This window comes from Monodon monoceros, unplaced genomic scaffold, assembly GCF_005190385.1.
Source record: "Monodon monoceros isolate NGI ecotype Baffin Bay Population unplaced genomic scaffold, NGI_Narwhal_1 Super_Scaffold_18, whole genome shotgun sequence".
In the NCBI taxonomy this organism is placed as follows: Eukaryota; Metazoa; Chordata; class Mammalia; order Artiodactyla; family Monodontidae; genus Monodon; species Monodon monoceros.
Window position 1 is genome coordinate 104,622,116 of NW_021703774.1, and position 17,500 is coordinate 104,639,615.

General features: G+C 39.6%; 1 protein-coding gene across 3 annotated transcripts in view; it reads right to left on the reverse strand.

Moving 5' to 3' along the window:
- The window catches only part of LMO4 (LIM domain only 4), a 40,564-nt gene that overhangs the window by 12,062 nt on the left and 11,002 nt on the right, over positions 1-17,500 (reverse strand). For 2 of the 3 annotated variants that reach the window (XM_029228868.1, XM_029228870.1), the window contains exons 3-5: positions 17,292-17,388; positions 16,739-16,894; positions 10,888-11,673 (exon numbers count right to left, since the gene is read on the reverse strand). The exons of the other annotated variant lie outside the window; for it this stretch is intronic. In XM_029228868.1, the coding sequence (XP_029084701.1) occupies positions 11,665-11,673; positions 16,739-16,894; positions 17,292-17,388 (262 nt within the window). In that variant the 3' untranslated portion in view covers positions 10,888-11,664. Of the gene's footprint in view, positions 1-10,887; positions 11,674-16,738; positions 16,895-17,291; positions 17,389-17,500 lie in introns of those variants that run through there. 3 annotated transcript variants of the gene reach the window in all.

A 17,500-nucleotide genomic window follows, 5' to 3' on the forward strand; every position in this document is an offset into this window, starting at 1 on the left:
TTCCACCTCTCTCACGTCAGGCAGGAGCGCTGCAGCGCTGCCTAGAAACAGATAACAGCAGCTCAGATTTAAATTGACCCAGAATCTTGCAGGTGATACATCTTTTTATTCATTCATTCATTCACTCGCTGATTCATTCATTCCCACACTTGTTTGTTCAGCCATTCAACAAAGATTCACTGATGCCAGGTACTCTTCTAGAGAGCTGAGATACAGAGAGAAATGAAATGCATTTTTGCCTTCCAGGAGCTCTCATTCTGTTTGGAAAACAGATGATTTCAATCCAGTAGAGGAATCTGGAATGTAGTTGGGAAATCCAAGAAAGCTTCACAGAGGAGGCAGCACAAGTCCCAGAGGAAAAGCTAACAAATCACACAATTGTTGAACCCACATTGACCCTATCTGTTAAAGACAGCTATACCCGAATCTAGGTTTCTATCCTAAAATCTACCGACCGAGTTTAAGACCCAGTTTGCGAACGTCCAGGATCTTCACCTTGCCTCCCGGCAAAGGCCTTAAGCAAATTCAGAAGAGACTTGTATTCGTCCAAAGCAACATGGAGTAAAGTGGGTCAGATGAAATTAAAATATGTTCCAGCCAAAGGTTTGTCTCATAGAAAATGGAAAAAATAAATGCTACAGATATAGGGAGCCTCCTTTGATAAATGAGAGTGACTCACAATTGCAGCCATTTTTAGAAAATGTAAAGAAGAAATATGCTAACCAACCCAGAGCTCAGCTTACATTACTTTAACGGTAGCTAATGAGATTTGATAAATCTCTAGATGGTGAGGAAAACAAAAAAAAAAGTGCTCCTAAAGACCTTTAAGATTGAGGACACAAACAGTCCAAATTCTAGACATTTCCCCTCAGTTCATTCTATAAATGAGCAATGGCTGTTCAGTAGAGTGGAGCTACACAGCAGAGGTAGCACAGTTCTGGGTCACACACAGCCTTTCAAGACAGGCCCTCAGCACATCATGCAAACCCTCAGGACCTCCACTTCGTCATCTGTAAAATGGCAATAATGCTACCTTCTTTGCTGGGGCTGTCACAAAAGTTATATGAGGTACAGTACATGGCACATGGCAGAATATTTCAGACAAACATGGGTTCAGTGGTCAGCTTGAGCATGTGCTATACGTAGGGAGCAAGTTACCCAACTCATTTATAATTCTCAGTTTCCACATGTGTAAAATGGATTCATAAAACCAACTTTATAGGTTTCTCATGAGAATTAAACGAGTTATTGCATGTAAAGTGCTGAGCTCAATAATAGCTCTAATTGAATTACTAGATAAATAGCAAACGATAATTCCTTCTCCTTCCTCAAAGAGCCAGAGTGGGAAATAAAGGTTATTATCTTTTCTAAGGAAAGTGTATAGTCAAGAGGGCACTATAATTATTTTCATATGTAAATAATGATACCTGGATCACTGTCTCCTTCCAAAGGCAATCAAACATTTTTAATATTCACAAGTTTGCTATGGTTTTAAATGTATAGTATCAACTCCATTATCTGATGGTAGACTAGCCAGCCAGGGGATTAGCTGTGGTAAAACTTTAATCTTAACATGCTTTCCCCTACAGGAGGCCATGGGAGCCTACAGATAGGGCTTTGGGGTCAGATGCACCTTTTTCAAATAACTCTAGCTGTGTGACCTTGAGCACCTTATTTAACCTCTGTAAGTCCCTGCTCCCTCAATTGCAAATGCAACCTTCCTCAAGGTTGAATGCTGGGGATAACATATGGAAACAATGCATGGCCCGTATAATTGTTTAATAAATGTTCATCTCTTTTCCTGAGCTACCACCATTTGGTCTGAGTTTATGGAATTGCAAATTTTGTGTAACATTTGCTTAACAAAAGCATGATCACCTTGCTACCAAAAATTACGTAATTGAAAACTTACATCCACACAAAAACCTGCCCGCGGTTGATTATAGCAGCTTTATTCATAATTGCCAAAACTGGGAAACAACCAAGATGTCCTTCAGGAGGTGAACGGATAAATAAACTGTAGTACATCCAGACAATGGGATATTATTCAGTGTTAAAATGAAATGAGCTATTGGGCCATGAGAAGACATGGAGGAACCTTAAATGCATATTACTGAGTGAAAGAAGGCAGTCTGAAAAGGCTACATACTATAGGATTCTAATTATACAACATTCTGGAAAAGGCACAACTACAGAGACAGTAAAAAGATCAGTCATTATCAGAGGCTGTGGGGTAGGGATGAATAGCAGAGCACAGAGGATTTTTATTGTGGTGAAAATACTCTGTATGATACTGTAATGATGGATACATGTCACTACACATTTGTCCAACCCCATAGACTTTACAACACCAAGAGTGAACCCGAATGTAAACTGTGGACTCTGGGTGACTGTGACATGTCAACAGTTGCAGGTTCATCAGTTGTAACAAGGGTACCACTTCGGTAGGAGATGCTGATAATGGGGGAGCCTGTGCAAGTGTGAGGGCAGGGAGAACATGGGAACTCTCTGCACCGTCAATTTTTCTGTGAATCTAAAACTGCTCAAAACATATTTTTTTCAAATGAAAAAATTACATATTACATTCTAAACCAAAAATAAATTATTAGAGTGTTACCCATTATTTTGGATTAATCTATGTCATAAGTCCCCTCCATCAGAGAAGACAGGCAAGAGTTGGCTATAATCATTTTCAAAGTAAATTGAAGACTTTATAACTAATCCTTATATCCAAGAAGTTACTATACTTTCCATTGTTTCAGTGGTTACAATCCAAGGGTACCATTAGCAGAATATAAAGCCCTTTTACCTTCTCATGACTCATCTAATGCATGGGCAAATATAGCTGTTATTAGTAAATTCCTATTTAACAGATGGGCAAAATGAGGTAGTGAGATTAAATGATTAGCCCATGGCTAATATTTTATTGGAAAGACAAATTTAATTATAGGTTCCATTTGACTTCCCTTCAGGACTAGAATTAAATTGCAAGTGTTTCCTGACTCCCAGTTTGGTGCTTATGTCACATGACAGTGCAATGTGTGCTTTATTACGTGCTTTAAAATAAAAAGGGAGGGTGAGGAGGCATGAGTACCTTTATCCTAAAAATCACAGAGCACAGAATACAAGGTAAATATTCCATCATTAATTTTCACAGCATTCCCCTTAAGACAACAGTGAGTACTGTCTCTCCCTTGGTTGGTGCAGAAACCTAAGCTAAAAGAGGTTACATAGATACACAAGATGCCCACAGATACCCAGGGAATCAAAAAGAAAACCCAGAATTACATAGTCTGAGAATGGAATTGGATGACACACCTGGAAGGCACACAGTTTTATAAGTCTTTAGGAATACGGGGAAAGCAAAGAACTTCTTTAGGGGGAGTTGCAGAGGGTCGGTAAGGATAGTTTTATAGTTTTATAGAATGTTTAGCAGCAACCCTGAGCAAGTTGGTAGTGTTTTGGAAAATATTTTTTTAACTTAGTCACCCAATTCTCATCAGGCCCAACCAACCAACTGCCTCACCCCTTTTTGGTTTGAAAAATAATGTCACAAATCTGTCCAGAGCTGGATAAAATGCACAGTAATGAGTTCATTAACGTGCCATCTGCATACAAAACAAGGGGATTCCAGAGGCAGAATCCTTTGGTGGGCCTGTTGGAAATCAAGTTCTGGGCTAAAAAAAATATAAAACACAACTTAGGCAGAAAAATATTAGAGCTACACCTTCACTTGGCCCACTGCAAAGACAGTCTGTCTTCTGAGAGGGCCAAAGCCAGTCGGAATCTTTTTTCCCCCTTCTTTTTAATTTTAAAACATGTTTTACTACTCAGAGGGTAAAAAAACAATTGCTTACAGCATGAGGTGACGGATGGAGTTTTGTGAATTACACCCATCCCTAGGAAGAAAGACCTAGGCAAAAGCCTCCGTGTCAGAAATCCATTGAAGATTGCCCGCCCTTTGAAAATCAAGTCTGTTTATCTGCCTGATTCACTGAGTAACAAATCAGAAAACTCAAACCTGCCACCTCCACCTCTTCCAGCCCCCACTGCCTCCACTCCACTCTCAGAGAAGGGAAGGATTAGGTTTCCAGGGGCTGTAGTTGTAACAAACCAGAGGCAATGTTTCTTGCCCCAGTGGTACCCCAAGTTTCATCAAGAACATCGGAAGCTGCTTCTCTTCTGTTGCAATTTTCATTTCACCTCAGCTCTCCCTGACACACCTGTGAAGGGTCACCAAATGCTGTATCATATCAGCTTTTAAAAACTGCCGACACTGCTAACGTCTGAAACCTCCTGATGTCACAGCCTTGCACAGGCTTGCAGCCCGCAAAAGCATGGTTGGTGTTTCACGATGCACAATGACGGCATCCTGGCTGGGTAAGGGCAGAGCCTCTTGTTGACAGTAGTGAAATCAGACAAACAAAGCCATGTCAACGGGATGTGTGGCGAGGGCATCTGGGGAGTCCCTACAGCCTTCCTCCCAATCTGCAACAAGAGGCCCCATCCAGCCCCTTAATCCTCCCTCCAAGAGTGATTTATTTAGGCAGTTGTTCCTTCCATCCTCCCTACTCCCATTTTCTCATGAAATTTCTCCAGAGCCTAGGATTTAAAGAGAAAATATTTTATCTGTTATAAATTCCATAAACATCTATTCCCACTCCCTGCCCGAAAAAAAAAAAAAGTTGATAAACACCAATCAGGTCCCTGCTTGTGTCAGTTATGCAGCGCACTGGCTGAAAAACTGGTTTTCGGTCAAACTATAGAAAGTAGTATAACTAAGTAGTTGAGCACGGGTCCTACAGGCTTGCTCACTACCTGGCGCAAATCTTGCCTACCCCTCGGTGATGTGACCAGACTCCATTTACTGATTTTATAAGCAGAGGTCATAATAAATATACACATAACACAAAGATTCTCGTTCTTTACACTTGATACTCTGTAGTTTTTAATCTATAGTGCGTTCATCTATGCATATTTTTTCAGGTCCTTACAATTTAAAGAGGACGGATGTATATCCAACCCTATCCAATGAGAAGGGTAATTTAGTCTTCAGACTGGAAAAAACATATATTGGGAAACCGAAGTCTCATTTTGCACACAGTAGAATGAAAAGATTAAAAGACCACCTGCAAAGAGCCATTGGGCTGAGATACTCCATGCAATAACATACAGAGGTTATGGGCTTTGAGAACCGGCCCTTTGGCACCAAAATCCATACAATCAGGAATCCAAGCCAAAAAAGCCCTTTTTGCCTAACCTTTATATCAACATCAAAATAATGTTTTATTAAACTGCATAGAAATTGTCCTTAACTATTTTTCCTTTTGTAACAAACGCAGCTTGGATTTAATGGTATGTTATAGGAATTTATTTACAAATTTTGGTATCTTTTTGGATTCTAGCAATTAATGAGAAAATAGGAAGTACAGCCAACAAAATTTTCAAAATCAGCTCAGCATCACATTTGGATGTAATTAAAGGTATAATCTGTTCCACTGGAATACTTCAGTGCTATCCTATCTTAGAAAAACAAATATGAATATTAGTTCTTTCGTGATATGTCTGCTTTTCTACATCATGCTAGAACATATAAAACTTTTCTATAAAAATTATTGTGTATTACCTCTTTTATACTTATAAATATATATGTTACTTTTACATAATTGAATTCATTGGCCTTTTATTTGCCACAAATATGATATTCAGGCTCAAGCCACAACTCATTCAAACATTTTAAACATACCATTTATTTCTTTGTATGGGATATAGTTAGTTATCCATTTCGCCTTCTGGACTGAGTCCTAAAGTTTCGCTTTTTTTCATCAGCCTCAACCACTTGTAGGCAGAGTTCTTATCAATTATATCTGATTATTCACCATAAAGTCATTGAGCTTTGTCAAAATTCGAAAGCAATTTCTTTGAGAGTGAGGCTAAAATATGCAGGTAATCTAAATGAGTCCGCATTCCAGGCTGGATAAAGATAAAATGCAAAACTTTCGTTTTCGAAGAGAAGAAAAAAAAAAAAAAAAACTAGTTACAGCTCACAGAATAAAGTATATCACTGTTGCAGTCTCACAATTTATAAGGCAATTCTACCAAAATGGCAGGGAACTGGCAGTTCTGGACTTTGGGCATTAATAGCAGTGCCCAGCAATGTTGGAGCCTGAGGAAAACGAAAGGTAAGTAATACTGATCCTGCCTTTATTGGAAATTGTGATTCTTTTGTTCATCATGGGTGTTTTTGCATTAATTTTATTTTTAAACATATTGCATTAAAGCATCATCTTGATTACTTAAATGTTGCACCCAAAGAGAGTGCCCATTCCCCTCACTGTAGTCCTGGTCCTGCTTCATAAGTCACCTCTCTCAACCTTCGTGACCTCGTCTGTACAACTGAGGCAATAAATCACTAAGAGGATTATTGAAAGGACTGAGTGACAGAACATGTGTAAGAACTTGTTAATAGTAAATGTTAATATATAAATACATTTACAAAGCATTACACAACTCCAAGATAAAGTCATTATATTAAACATTACATTTAAAGATGTAAGGTTGATGGAAAGTGTAAGTCCCATAACTGATGATAGAAATTGAATCAGAGGCCTTAGAAGAACAGGCAGACTCGAAGACACACCCATCTCTACCTAACTATATTTAAATAAAGAAAGAGGTATACAATCACAGCCCAAGCAAGCAATTTCCTTTCCAGTTTTCATAATTAATCTTTTCATAATTAATCTTTGTTTGTGTAAGTTCAGTTTGTCTTCAGATTTCCTCTTTTCAGTTCCTAAAAACATTCAATTCACTGAAAATGAAAAATTAATTTAGAAAGAAACTCTTTAATGTTTTCCTCTTACTTAAAAAAATTACAGCTCAAACAACACAGGTGAAGTCCTACAAACAGATGCACTGCACATGAAATTTGTTTTTGAAAAAGTGGAGGGCATAAACCTTTTGATTCAAGGTAGGGAGAACTTTCTAGGCCAAGGAAGGTGCGATGCCTCCTGTTTTCATGAGCTAATGATGGTTTCCAAGCTGGTTGGAATTCAGCGCTAATTGTATTTTAAAACGCCACCTCTGAAATCCTTTCCTCTCTCAGGATCTTACATCAAGGTTTCGAATTTTCCGGAAAACCTTTGCACTTCACCTTTCTCACCCAACAAATTTTGAACTTTAGAAGAATTTAGTTCAGAGCTTCTCTTTCCCCTGCAGGTTTTGATCTGGGGATGGTGACGCTAACACCCAGGAAAGCTGTCCTGCCCTGTTTCGGAGGGGAGAGGGACAATTAAAATAGGTATTTTGGTGGCTCCACTCAGGCTTGTCCCTTCTAACAGAGTCATTAAACAACTTCCAGTGTCATTCAAAGAAATTATAACAGAATCAATTGATTTTCATCCTCTGTTTTATTAGCTGTAATTTAGGAGAGAGAACGGCCCTGTTGACACAGCTGTAACGTGTCAGGACCTGCAGTATGTTATTGGCCTGAGGCCTCCAAGTTACAGTCTTCCCAGCAGAATCAATCTGAACTCGAAAACCTTCCCTCTAGGAAACATGTACCTATCTACTAGCAGAAAGCACTTCTTGTACAACTGTAAATAGTATTCACTTGAGGTACGTTCTAAGTTCACCTTCCCCAAATCAGCCCTGACGTGCCATAGCTCTCAGCGTGTCCACGATGGGAGAAGAGGGCTACAGATGTCTCTTAACTAGATATCCAACACGGGTGCATGTGTGACACTTCGCTGCTAGTCAGATCCCAGACTGCAAGTGGGAATCGCTGGCTGTTTAACATGCGTTCAGAGCCTTGCCAATCTAAAATGGCTGCTCCGTAATACTTTAATTGCAGTTTCATGGAAACAAATTGCTATTTAACTGCAGTAAGCATTTCTGTGACTTGGCTGGACTGACAATAGGTGAGTCTCAGTAGCAAAGAGACAGGTAACATCAACTTGTAAACGGTCTGTGTTTCAACAGCCTCTCCAATCGAGTCACAGGATGCAAGCACCCAGGATAGAATTCCTGGGTGAAGGAGGCTTGGGACAACGTCTTCTCAATTTAAATACAATTATTTAGGCTACATGGAAACCCTTCACTATAGTGTTTTGATAGACAGACCTTGGAGTCTATGTTATGCAGTTTATTGGCCCTAAGAAATATTTTATATAAATAGTAGTACACATTAGAATCTTACTATATTGGCATTTAAGCCATTTAACTTAAGAGCTTCATTTTGGATTATCAGTTGTTTCAAACATCAGTGCAAATCAGGGCAAAAGAATTTAAATACGGTTAATATTAAGAGGATGACAATTTCACAAGCTTCATGTTGGTGTGACAGTTTTCTCATTTCGTATTTTATAAGACACTACAGTCTGTGTTAAACTATTTCCTAATAAATCATGACAAGCTGGAAACAGTTTCTCGTGGCAAACGATTTGGTTTGGAAAAGCTTCGTTCGGGCTCTCCGGCCTTTCGGACTGTGTCTTAAATCTAACTAGACAGATAGGTAAAAAACATTAAACCCTTTCAGAGGACAATCTGTTTCATTAGCAAGATTGACAATTTGCATGATTGAGACATTTATATGTATCATAAACTTTTTTTTTTTTTAATCAGGAGTTCAGTTGGGCTCAGTCACATTTGCTTTTATTTTTAATTGCACTTGCTTGTACAGACTGGAGCCATCTTGCTCTATGACGTGGTTAATATTACATAAGTCCTTTCAAAAGAACAGAGCGCATCTCACTAACATCACCAATGTCACGATGAAAGGTGAACAAGCTCGTGTTGTTTTTTTTTTTCCCCAGCAATGTTGGAGCTGGGGGAGGAACACAATCACTGCTCACATCAGAATAAACCTGAGTGTTTTTAGTAGCTTTCTATCCACACAGAGCATCCCCATTAGAGCCAGGTTTTATTGTTTGAAACGCCTCTGGTTTCAAGGTAGTGTTTTACCTAAAGCAAGACTACTACTTAAATATGTTCTATTGTATATTCATAGCTCCATTAGTCCTTCTCCAATTTAGCACATCAAAGAGAAGCCTTCATCACTTGCATGTGGATTATACTAACATGAGTGACATTTGTAATCTTATAGGTCTGCAACTTAAGAAATGCTTTTAGAAGCTCGTTATTAAATACGCGGCAGTGCTTGAGGAACTAGCCCTATAATAGTTCATTTAAAGTCTTTAATGACCTTAGCCCTCCACATCACTAAATGCCACACTGTATTACTGACTACAAAGTTATTAACTATCTCCTTTGAATTTCTACACTATATGGGACATGAGTGCTTATGTCAAAAAGAATTAGAGAAGATGCTAGCATTCTTATTAACACATTTCTCCTTTTCTGTCCTGAAGAGTCCCACGTTCCCTTAAAGGATTTTTTTTTTTTTTTTTTTTTGCGGTACGCGGGCCTCTCACTGCTGTGGCCTCTCCTGTTGCGGAGCACAGGCTCCGGACGCGCAGGCTCAGCGGCCATGGCTCACGGGCCCAGCCGCTCCGCGGCATGTGGGATCTTCCCGGACTGGGGCACAAACCCGTGTCCCCTGCATCGGCAGGCGGACTCTCAACCGCTGTGCCACCAGGGAAGCCCCCCCTTAAAGGATCTTGAAGGGAAAAAAAAAGGTGTTAAAAACCAGAACTAGTTCCTAGCAATTCCCCAAGGATCCAACTCAGATATTGTTATCTATGTGATTTTGTTCATTTTATTTTTTTCCTGCATATTCTTTTTATAAAGCTCTAATAAACTATTCACTTTAACTAACTTTGCCTTTAAATTCTCCTACATGAGGTTTATAGGAGGTTTTCAGTTGGAGCAACTGATTTTTTTCTCTTGGCCTGGAATCTCTGGAAGCAGGAGATCCCAAAGGGAAGCTGACTGCTAGTTGAGAGGTGGTGAGCCAGACCTCTCTGCAGAACCAATTCCCATTCTCAGAGAGAGGGTGGGTCTATATCAGGAGGTTTTCTCTGGAACAAGAGAAAATAAAACTTAAAGGAGCATTATGAACACACCTGGTTTTATTAACCTGTAAGAGAAGTTGCAGTTGAGTTTGCTCACATACTACAAGCCTGGCAGGGCAGCCTTTCACATGTTTCCTCCTTCCAGCAACGGCACTGGGCCCACTGAGTCCTTGGCCTACACGTGTTTTCTGCAGGCAACTTGGGCGCTGGTGGGGAGACACTGCTGCCTAGAACGGGCGACTAAGTACCTCAAGACTACTACTAAATGAAATCCAAATCCTCCGCCAAACACATGGAAAGGCAGAGTCAGTACAGGAGCATAAGAGCAAAACAAAATAAACAAATCATACAGCAGACCACACGAGTCTAGAAGCTCAGCGGGAAATGGCTGCTTCACCCATCAAAGAAGATTGTAAAAGAGCTCGGGGTCCTAACAACTAATGGAACTTCAAAATCTGTACAGGTATGGTTTAGAACTGCTATTTCCTTCAAAAGCTATAAACTTGGTAAGAGAACAAGATGGTTATGCCACCTTCTTTAACATGCTTTCCATCAATACCCAAGGCTTTCCTACTGAGAAAAAAGAATAAACGAAATAGCTGAAGAATCAAACGTACATATATAAACACAAAAGATTCACTGTGATACAGCAGAAGTGTAATGACATGCTGTTAACAGAATATTATGAATTTACAGAACGGACTCCGTTAGACATGGCTTTGTACTCCTGCCAAAAATGGCATAGTTAGGTAATCTGAAGAATACCTTATTGGCTCAGAGCTAAATAAATATACCCACTGCTTCCCTCGACCCCCGAAGATTTAAAGTGAACTTGGTACGGAACAAAAAAATAAAATAAAATTTTCCAAAACACAGAAAAGAAAAAGCAGTTTTTAAACCCAAACTCCATCGAATATTTTTCTTTTAAGTTTTTATTATTTAAATACACCATACTAGAGCAAATGTCTCTGAAAATATCACAAATAAAAGATTTTTTTCTTCATTCAGCAAATTAGAAGTAGGGGGGAATTTCTACACAGTAGCTTCTATGAGCCTGACTTTTTTTCCAATTTTTTTTCTTTTTCTCATTCTTTTTTTTTCTTTTCCATGGGAGTAGCAACATTAGGACGAAAACACTTACATGCATACATACATTGTATTTTACAGAGATACAATAAAAGTGTTTGTGATAGAATATCACAAAAGCCACATCTCTTTCCTTTATCTCATGTTCAGTTTTGATTGAAACACATTTCCTTACAACACTTAAATATACAAAGAGCAAATAGAATGTTGTTAAGGTAAAAACACAGGGTACAAACTCTGGCCAGTGCCCTGCTAATTGTTAATGAGGGTAGAAAGCAGATTTGAATGCTTCTTTTAATTAGCTTCATTAGTCATTTCCCTCCTCCCAAGCTCCCTCCCCCCAAAAGATGTCCTCCGGTGGATCTTTTTTCATTTTCTCTACAGTCTCCCATTAGCCCAGGTTCATGGAGTCCTTAATGTTCATATTCAGTCATTTTAATACACCAATAAATGCAAGAAGGGCAATCAAGACTAAAGAAGGTGCAATGGCATGGAGCTGGCACTGGTGCTAGCTACAAAGGTGACTTGTCTACTGAAGACACATGGGATCCACCTGTGATGAACAAGATCTGAGATGAAGGCACGCATTCTGCATTACTCTGACCTTTTAGCAGACCTGCAAGAAATAAAAACCGGCATCTTAGCTAAAATGCTAAACTTGGAGAGATATTAAAACTCAAACATGGCTGCTTTTGTCTTCCCTACATTCACTAATCTTCTCCTATTAATAGATTACTTTCCAACTGTGACTTGTTAGAGGCTTTCTACGCTACTTACTCTGGCAGTGGAGAACTAAAGCATAACATCTTCTGCACTGTTACTAGTGGACAAAATGAGACGATAAATGGACTTTCAGAACGTTTCTGGTGTAAACTTCTACAATGAATTGCTGAACTCTGTTAAAAGCAAGTTTCTTTCTGCAAGGACTGAATTGTAACATCTTGCCTCGAACTAGGATCTTAAAGGCACATCAGAGCCAAGTTCCTCCTCCCCAGGAAGTTTTGCGTTAATATTCTCAACTGTGTAAACTTTGGCAAGTTACTTAACTGTCTGTGTCTTGGTTTCCTCATACTAAAAGTGGGGAGGGATTCCCTGGTGGCATAGTGGTTGAGAATCTGCCTGCCAATGCAGGGGACACGGGTTCGAGCCCTGGTCTGGGAAGATCCCAAATGCCGCGGAGCAACTAGGCCCGTGAGCCACAACTACTGAGCTTGCGCGTCTGGAGCCTGTGCTCTGCAATACGAGAGGCCGCGACAGTGAGAGGCCCGCGCACCGCGATGAAGAGTGGCCCCCGCTCGCCGCAATTAGAGAAAGCCCTCGCACAGAAACGAAGACCCAACACAGCCATAAATAAATAAAGAAAGAAAGAAGCTTTCATTTAAAAAAATAATAATAATTTAAAAAGTGGGGATAATAAGGGTGTTATAAGGATTACATAATATATAGGGAGCGCATTCAACAGCGCCTGGCACTTAATAAAAAAGCTAAACGAATACTGGCAGTTAACATGATTATTCTAATATCCCCATATGATGTCTATGCACCCATGTCCTTCTCTGCTTACAGGTTATGTGTGTATATGCATGTGTGTATACACACACACACACACAAAATATTGATACTTCTTTTCCCTTAGTATTTCCTACCATACCACTTAATATTACATGAATATTGTAAATATATGAATCAAACATACGTAATGTGTTAATGACTTGTGCTCAATTAAAGAATGTAGTTCAATGGAAGTCTAACTTTAATATCTAAGTTAGAATTGATAATCCAGTTGTCCAATACAAGCTGTTTGCAATTACCAAAATGAAATAATAGATATTAGTTTTTTATGGTTTTTTAATGACATTGTGAGCTTCCCAGGAAGTTCTCATTTCACCCTTTCCCTAACTTACTAAAAGCCTGAAGTCTATTAGGAGCTGCAACCCCCTACTTCCAAGCTAATTAAAGTGGTAGAGGCTTAATCCCCAGAGTGGAGGCTCAGTGTGAGAAAGGTAATTTGTCTGTCCAGAACAAAGATGAGGCAGCAGCCAGCGAGCACATTTAATAAATGAGCAACAAATGTCCTCTACGATGGACACACACACAACGTCAATTATGTAACTACGGGGCGGGGTGGGGGGGGGGGGACTGCGAAGGGGTATGTAAACTAGAACCCTCGCTAAATTTTCTTCTGACCAAAGAGATGTGATCTCTTATTTTACTGAAAAGCACAGATTATTCTAGATGAAACCATCACTCCTGAGTGGAAGAAAGAATTCCAGAGCAGGCAAAAAATTTACCAACCCCCCCCCCCCCCCCCAAAAAAAAACCCCCACAATTCTTGATTCTATTTACATAACTCTCTCTCTACAAGGCAGTATTCTCCTGAGGGGAGCCAAGTCTCCTTCAGACAATATAGGCTATAACATTTTGTAGATCCTAGAACAAGAGTGGTCTGAGATTTCAGTCAGAGAGACTGTATGATTTAAGAGCTTAAGATTATTTTTTCTCAGAACATACAAAAGCCAATGGTGCAGAACCACTAAACTATACATCCCAGACGCTGGGAACAAATTTCAGGAGGATAAAAGTTGAAAGGGGCCAGATGATGGGGGCCTATACTTTCCATACAAGTAGCTGCCTTTAAAGAAGGGATGTACAAATAATCAACTCATTACTTTTCAGCCAGAGGATGTTTGGGCATATTTATTATGCATCATGCGCTAAAAACGTAATTGGTTCTGTGAACAGAAGGAGAATGGCCAAAATTAATGTCCATTTTCCCCACCAAAAATATAGAGAATGAGAGAGAAGAAAATAATAAAACGGAGCTATTTGTCATTTCTCCCCATCTCATCTCCTCCAGGAAAGAAACGCCACAGGGCTTGGGGGAAATCATTTTAAAGCATCCTTCAGGTCCAAAGAGCAGTTTACGATTCCACCAGGAAGTATGTTTTCATTACTTCTTCCCCCTCGCCCTCTCATTACCATCTCTCTGGACCACATTCAGCTTACCCCAAACGTTTATTTACAAAAACTACCTTGTGAATTGACTGTGCTCATGGTGAGCTGAGCACCAAGGGCAAAAATGTAAGACATTTAGGCCAACGGGGATATGTTCTTAATTAACGTCACCCCCAAAACACAGCTTCTCACCAATGTCTGACAAGAACACATCCTGAAGTTACATTTCCTTACTCCTTTTAAGAACTATTCATTTTTGAAGGCCACCTGTCTCCTTTTAAAAGGCTTCCAACATTAAAATACACGCTGGTAGGCTCTTTTTCATTGCCTCATATATTCTGTGTTCCAAAATGAACGCCCTACCTCTCCCACCCTGCAAAAGGGATGGACTTATATGAAAGGCACAATACTTGCAATCTCGTAAACACGTAAACCAGACTTTGCTCAAATTTTCCTCCCTAACACCTCCCAATTTACATCATCTTTTTTTTTTTTCCCCGGTACGCCGGCCTCTCACTGTTGTGGCCTCTCCCGTTGCGGAGCACAGGCTCCGGACGCGCAGGCTCAGCGGCCATGGCTCACGGGCCCAGCCGCTCCGCGGCATGTGGGATCTTCCCAGACCGGAGCACGAACCCGTGTCCCCTGCATCGGCAGGCGGACTCTCAACCACTGCGCCACCAGGGAAGCCCTTTACATCATCTTATACTCAGTAAGATGGTACTGTGAGACGCTGCTCGTACTTATTACGTGTCTGTGTACTTAGTCCCTGGCTAACACTGCTATGGCCTGCATTCAGTCTGGCTACACAGTCTGGCTACATTTTCCATCTTATCTCTACATCCTTCAATTCTCACCATGCACGTTGGTGAGCTGTATCATTTTTTATGCCTTGCTAAGTCAGTGAAAGAAATGGTATAAAAGCAGCAACAAACAAGATATAATTTGTAGAGAAACTAAGCTTTTACCTTGGGGGGGGGTGGATTTTATTCTTGTACTTTTTTTTGGCTACCAAGTATAACTACAAATGGCTTTGCTTCTACATTGAAATGGGTATCTCAAAATATTTGTTACCCATTCATTGTCCTCAACTCAGCCCTACAGATTCACTTAATTACAACTGAAACCACGAAGGTCTGTAAGTATTTATATGTATTGGCACTCCTTAAAGAAGCTTGAACTGGCTCATCAATGGTGACTGATTAATTTGCAATAAAAAATTAGATTTCCGTTCTTAAAATAGTATTCTATGTAGTTCCCACATTAGTAAATAAGGAAAACTGTACACATTTTGATGCAATTAACCTTTACCTAATAAAGCAATGGAAAATACATTTAAAATCATTCCATAAACTTGAGTAAGGGAAAATGATAAAAATAAGCATTAAAATATGGCAGTATAATTTAAAATTTTTCAAATATTAGTCATTTTCCCTGTACACAGCATTAAGAAAATGCATTACGGAAGACAAAGAAGCCTAATATTTTCTCCTGAGATTTTTGAAGCTCGCTAAATTCCTATTTGCAGATAAATGTTGTTTTTTGTGATCCCTACAACAGACATTAATGAAGTTCCTATTGTAAATCCATAAAGAATTACCAAGTGAAGTGTGCACTTTTTGTTTCAATGCAATAACTCAGTGCTGTGTGATTGCCTGGGTTAATGATGAAAAAGTCAAACATACTATCAGAGCTGATGGAAAAATCTATCACCAATCTGAAATTAAAATTCATCTGTGGTCAATAAGATTTAATATCCATGCAAGTGGTGCTGTAAAGAGTAAATGAATCAATGTCATCAATACATAATCAGTATGAAATATGATGTGAATAAAATTATGCGCACGAGTCATACATTTCACTCTTTTCTGGGCCAGTGTGGAATGAACAGTCTCTTAACTGAAGGTTGACAGTAATTGTTACAAATTAGGCACAGCAGTTATCAAAATGCACTCACTTGCATAGCTATAGGACTTACTAAGGAGATTAAAATAGATCTGAAACTATCCAGTACTGCAGGTGCTGGACAACTGTTGATCACCAATTTTCCCTCTGGAGTGCCCTCTAATACATGAATCGTACATTTGTATAATTTCCTCGTTTCTAACTCTGGTCCAAAAACTTTCCAGTTGTGGATCAAGAATCAAGACATTTAATCTTTAATGATCAGCAAGAGCTAGAACTTTTAAAAAAAGTTGTAACTTACTCAAATATTACGGGACTACCAATCAACAAAAATGCTCTCCTTTGGAATTCCAGAATGTTTTGTAAAACTGCTCTTCTAAGATTCAAAGCACCGTAGATTAGGTTAGGAACGCGGGTGTCCAGATTGCTATTACTAATGCAGAAATCATTCTTTCATGACAAAGACATTTATTCCCCCTTCCTACCAAAAATGTTCTAATTTTCCCCCCCCAATAACCTAGTCACATCGTATTTCTGAATTTCAAAATTGTCAAGTGGGATGAACAACTGGTCGTAGGCAAGTTTTACATTCTGCCTGACTCTGCATGTGATAATGTGTTCAACATTGGTAAAGCTACAGCTATAACTAAGTCAGGATTTTTTTCACCACAAAAGATTCACGATTTAACCCATCAATTCCTCTATTTCTGAACCGTGTATGTATGAGTAGTCTACATTTCTTTAAAAGGGCACGCAAAAACACAACCACCTAGGAAAACTCCCTCACTAGATGAAGAGGTTGAACCTTCCAACTAGGTATTCACCTTCTGGTCTGGCAGTAGTGGATTGCTCTGAAGTGAATTCAAATGGCCATTGATGAGAGCTGTAGGTCTATCATGTTCACAAAATAAACTGCCATTGATGTAGTGAAACCGATCTCCTGGGACCAGGCGATTCCGGCAGGTAGAGCATGTAAAACACTGAAAGGGAAAAGCAAATCCACTGAAAACAAGTACAAATTAAGTCTTTGTTGGTCACAAGTTTATAAACTGTTTTTAAGCAGGTATCTGTCAAGTACAGAGAGCCACTTATGGCTTAGTGTTTTCTTTCCTTCAACATGATTCTGGAAAAGAGTAAGCCAAAATGCAAGAAACTGGATCAAGCTAAAGGGGAAAAGCGACAAACAGGTGTGTGCTTCTGTGGCATGGGGGAAGTGGAGTGGGTGGATATGTAATCATCACTGCCACATAACAATTTCAGTGGATTCCTTCCATGTTTGCGGCTTGAGAAAACAGGGTTTCTACTAAGGAGACATGCTTTGTCTCCATGTAGGAAAGTTATGGTTCTTTTAAAAAACAGAGGAGGAGCAGATGCTACCTTCAGATGATACACATTGCCTTGGGCCCTCATGACGAGTTCGCTCGCAGGAATAGACTGTCCACAAGCGCTGCAAGCACCGCTATTCCCAAATAACCTGAAACAAAGATGATGGGGACACCAATGAATAATCCCAAACCAAGGAAAGAGAAAGAAATCCCCAGCCTCTGGCCCTCCCTTTGGAACGCATTTGGCAGAGACTGAATTCT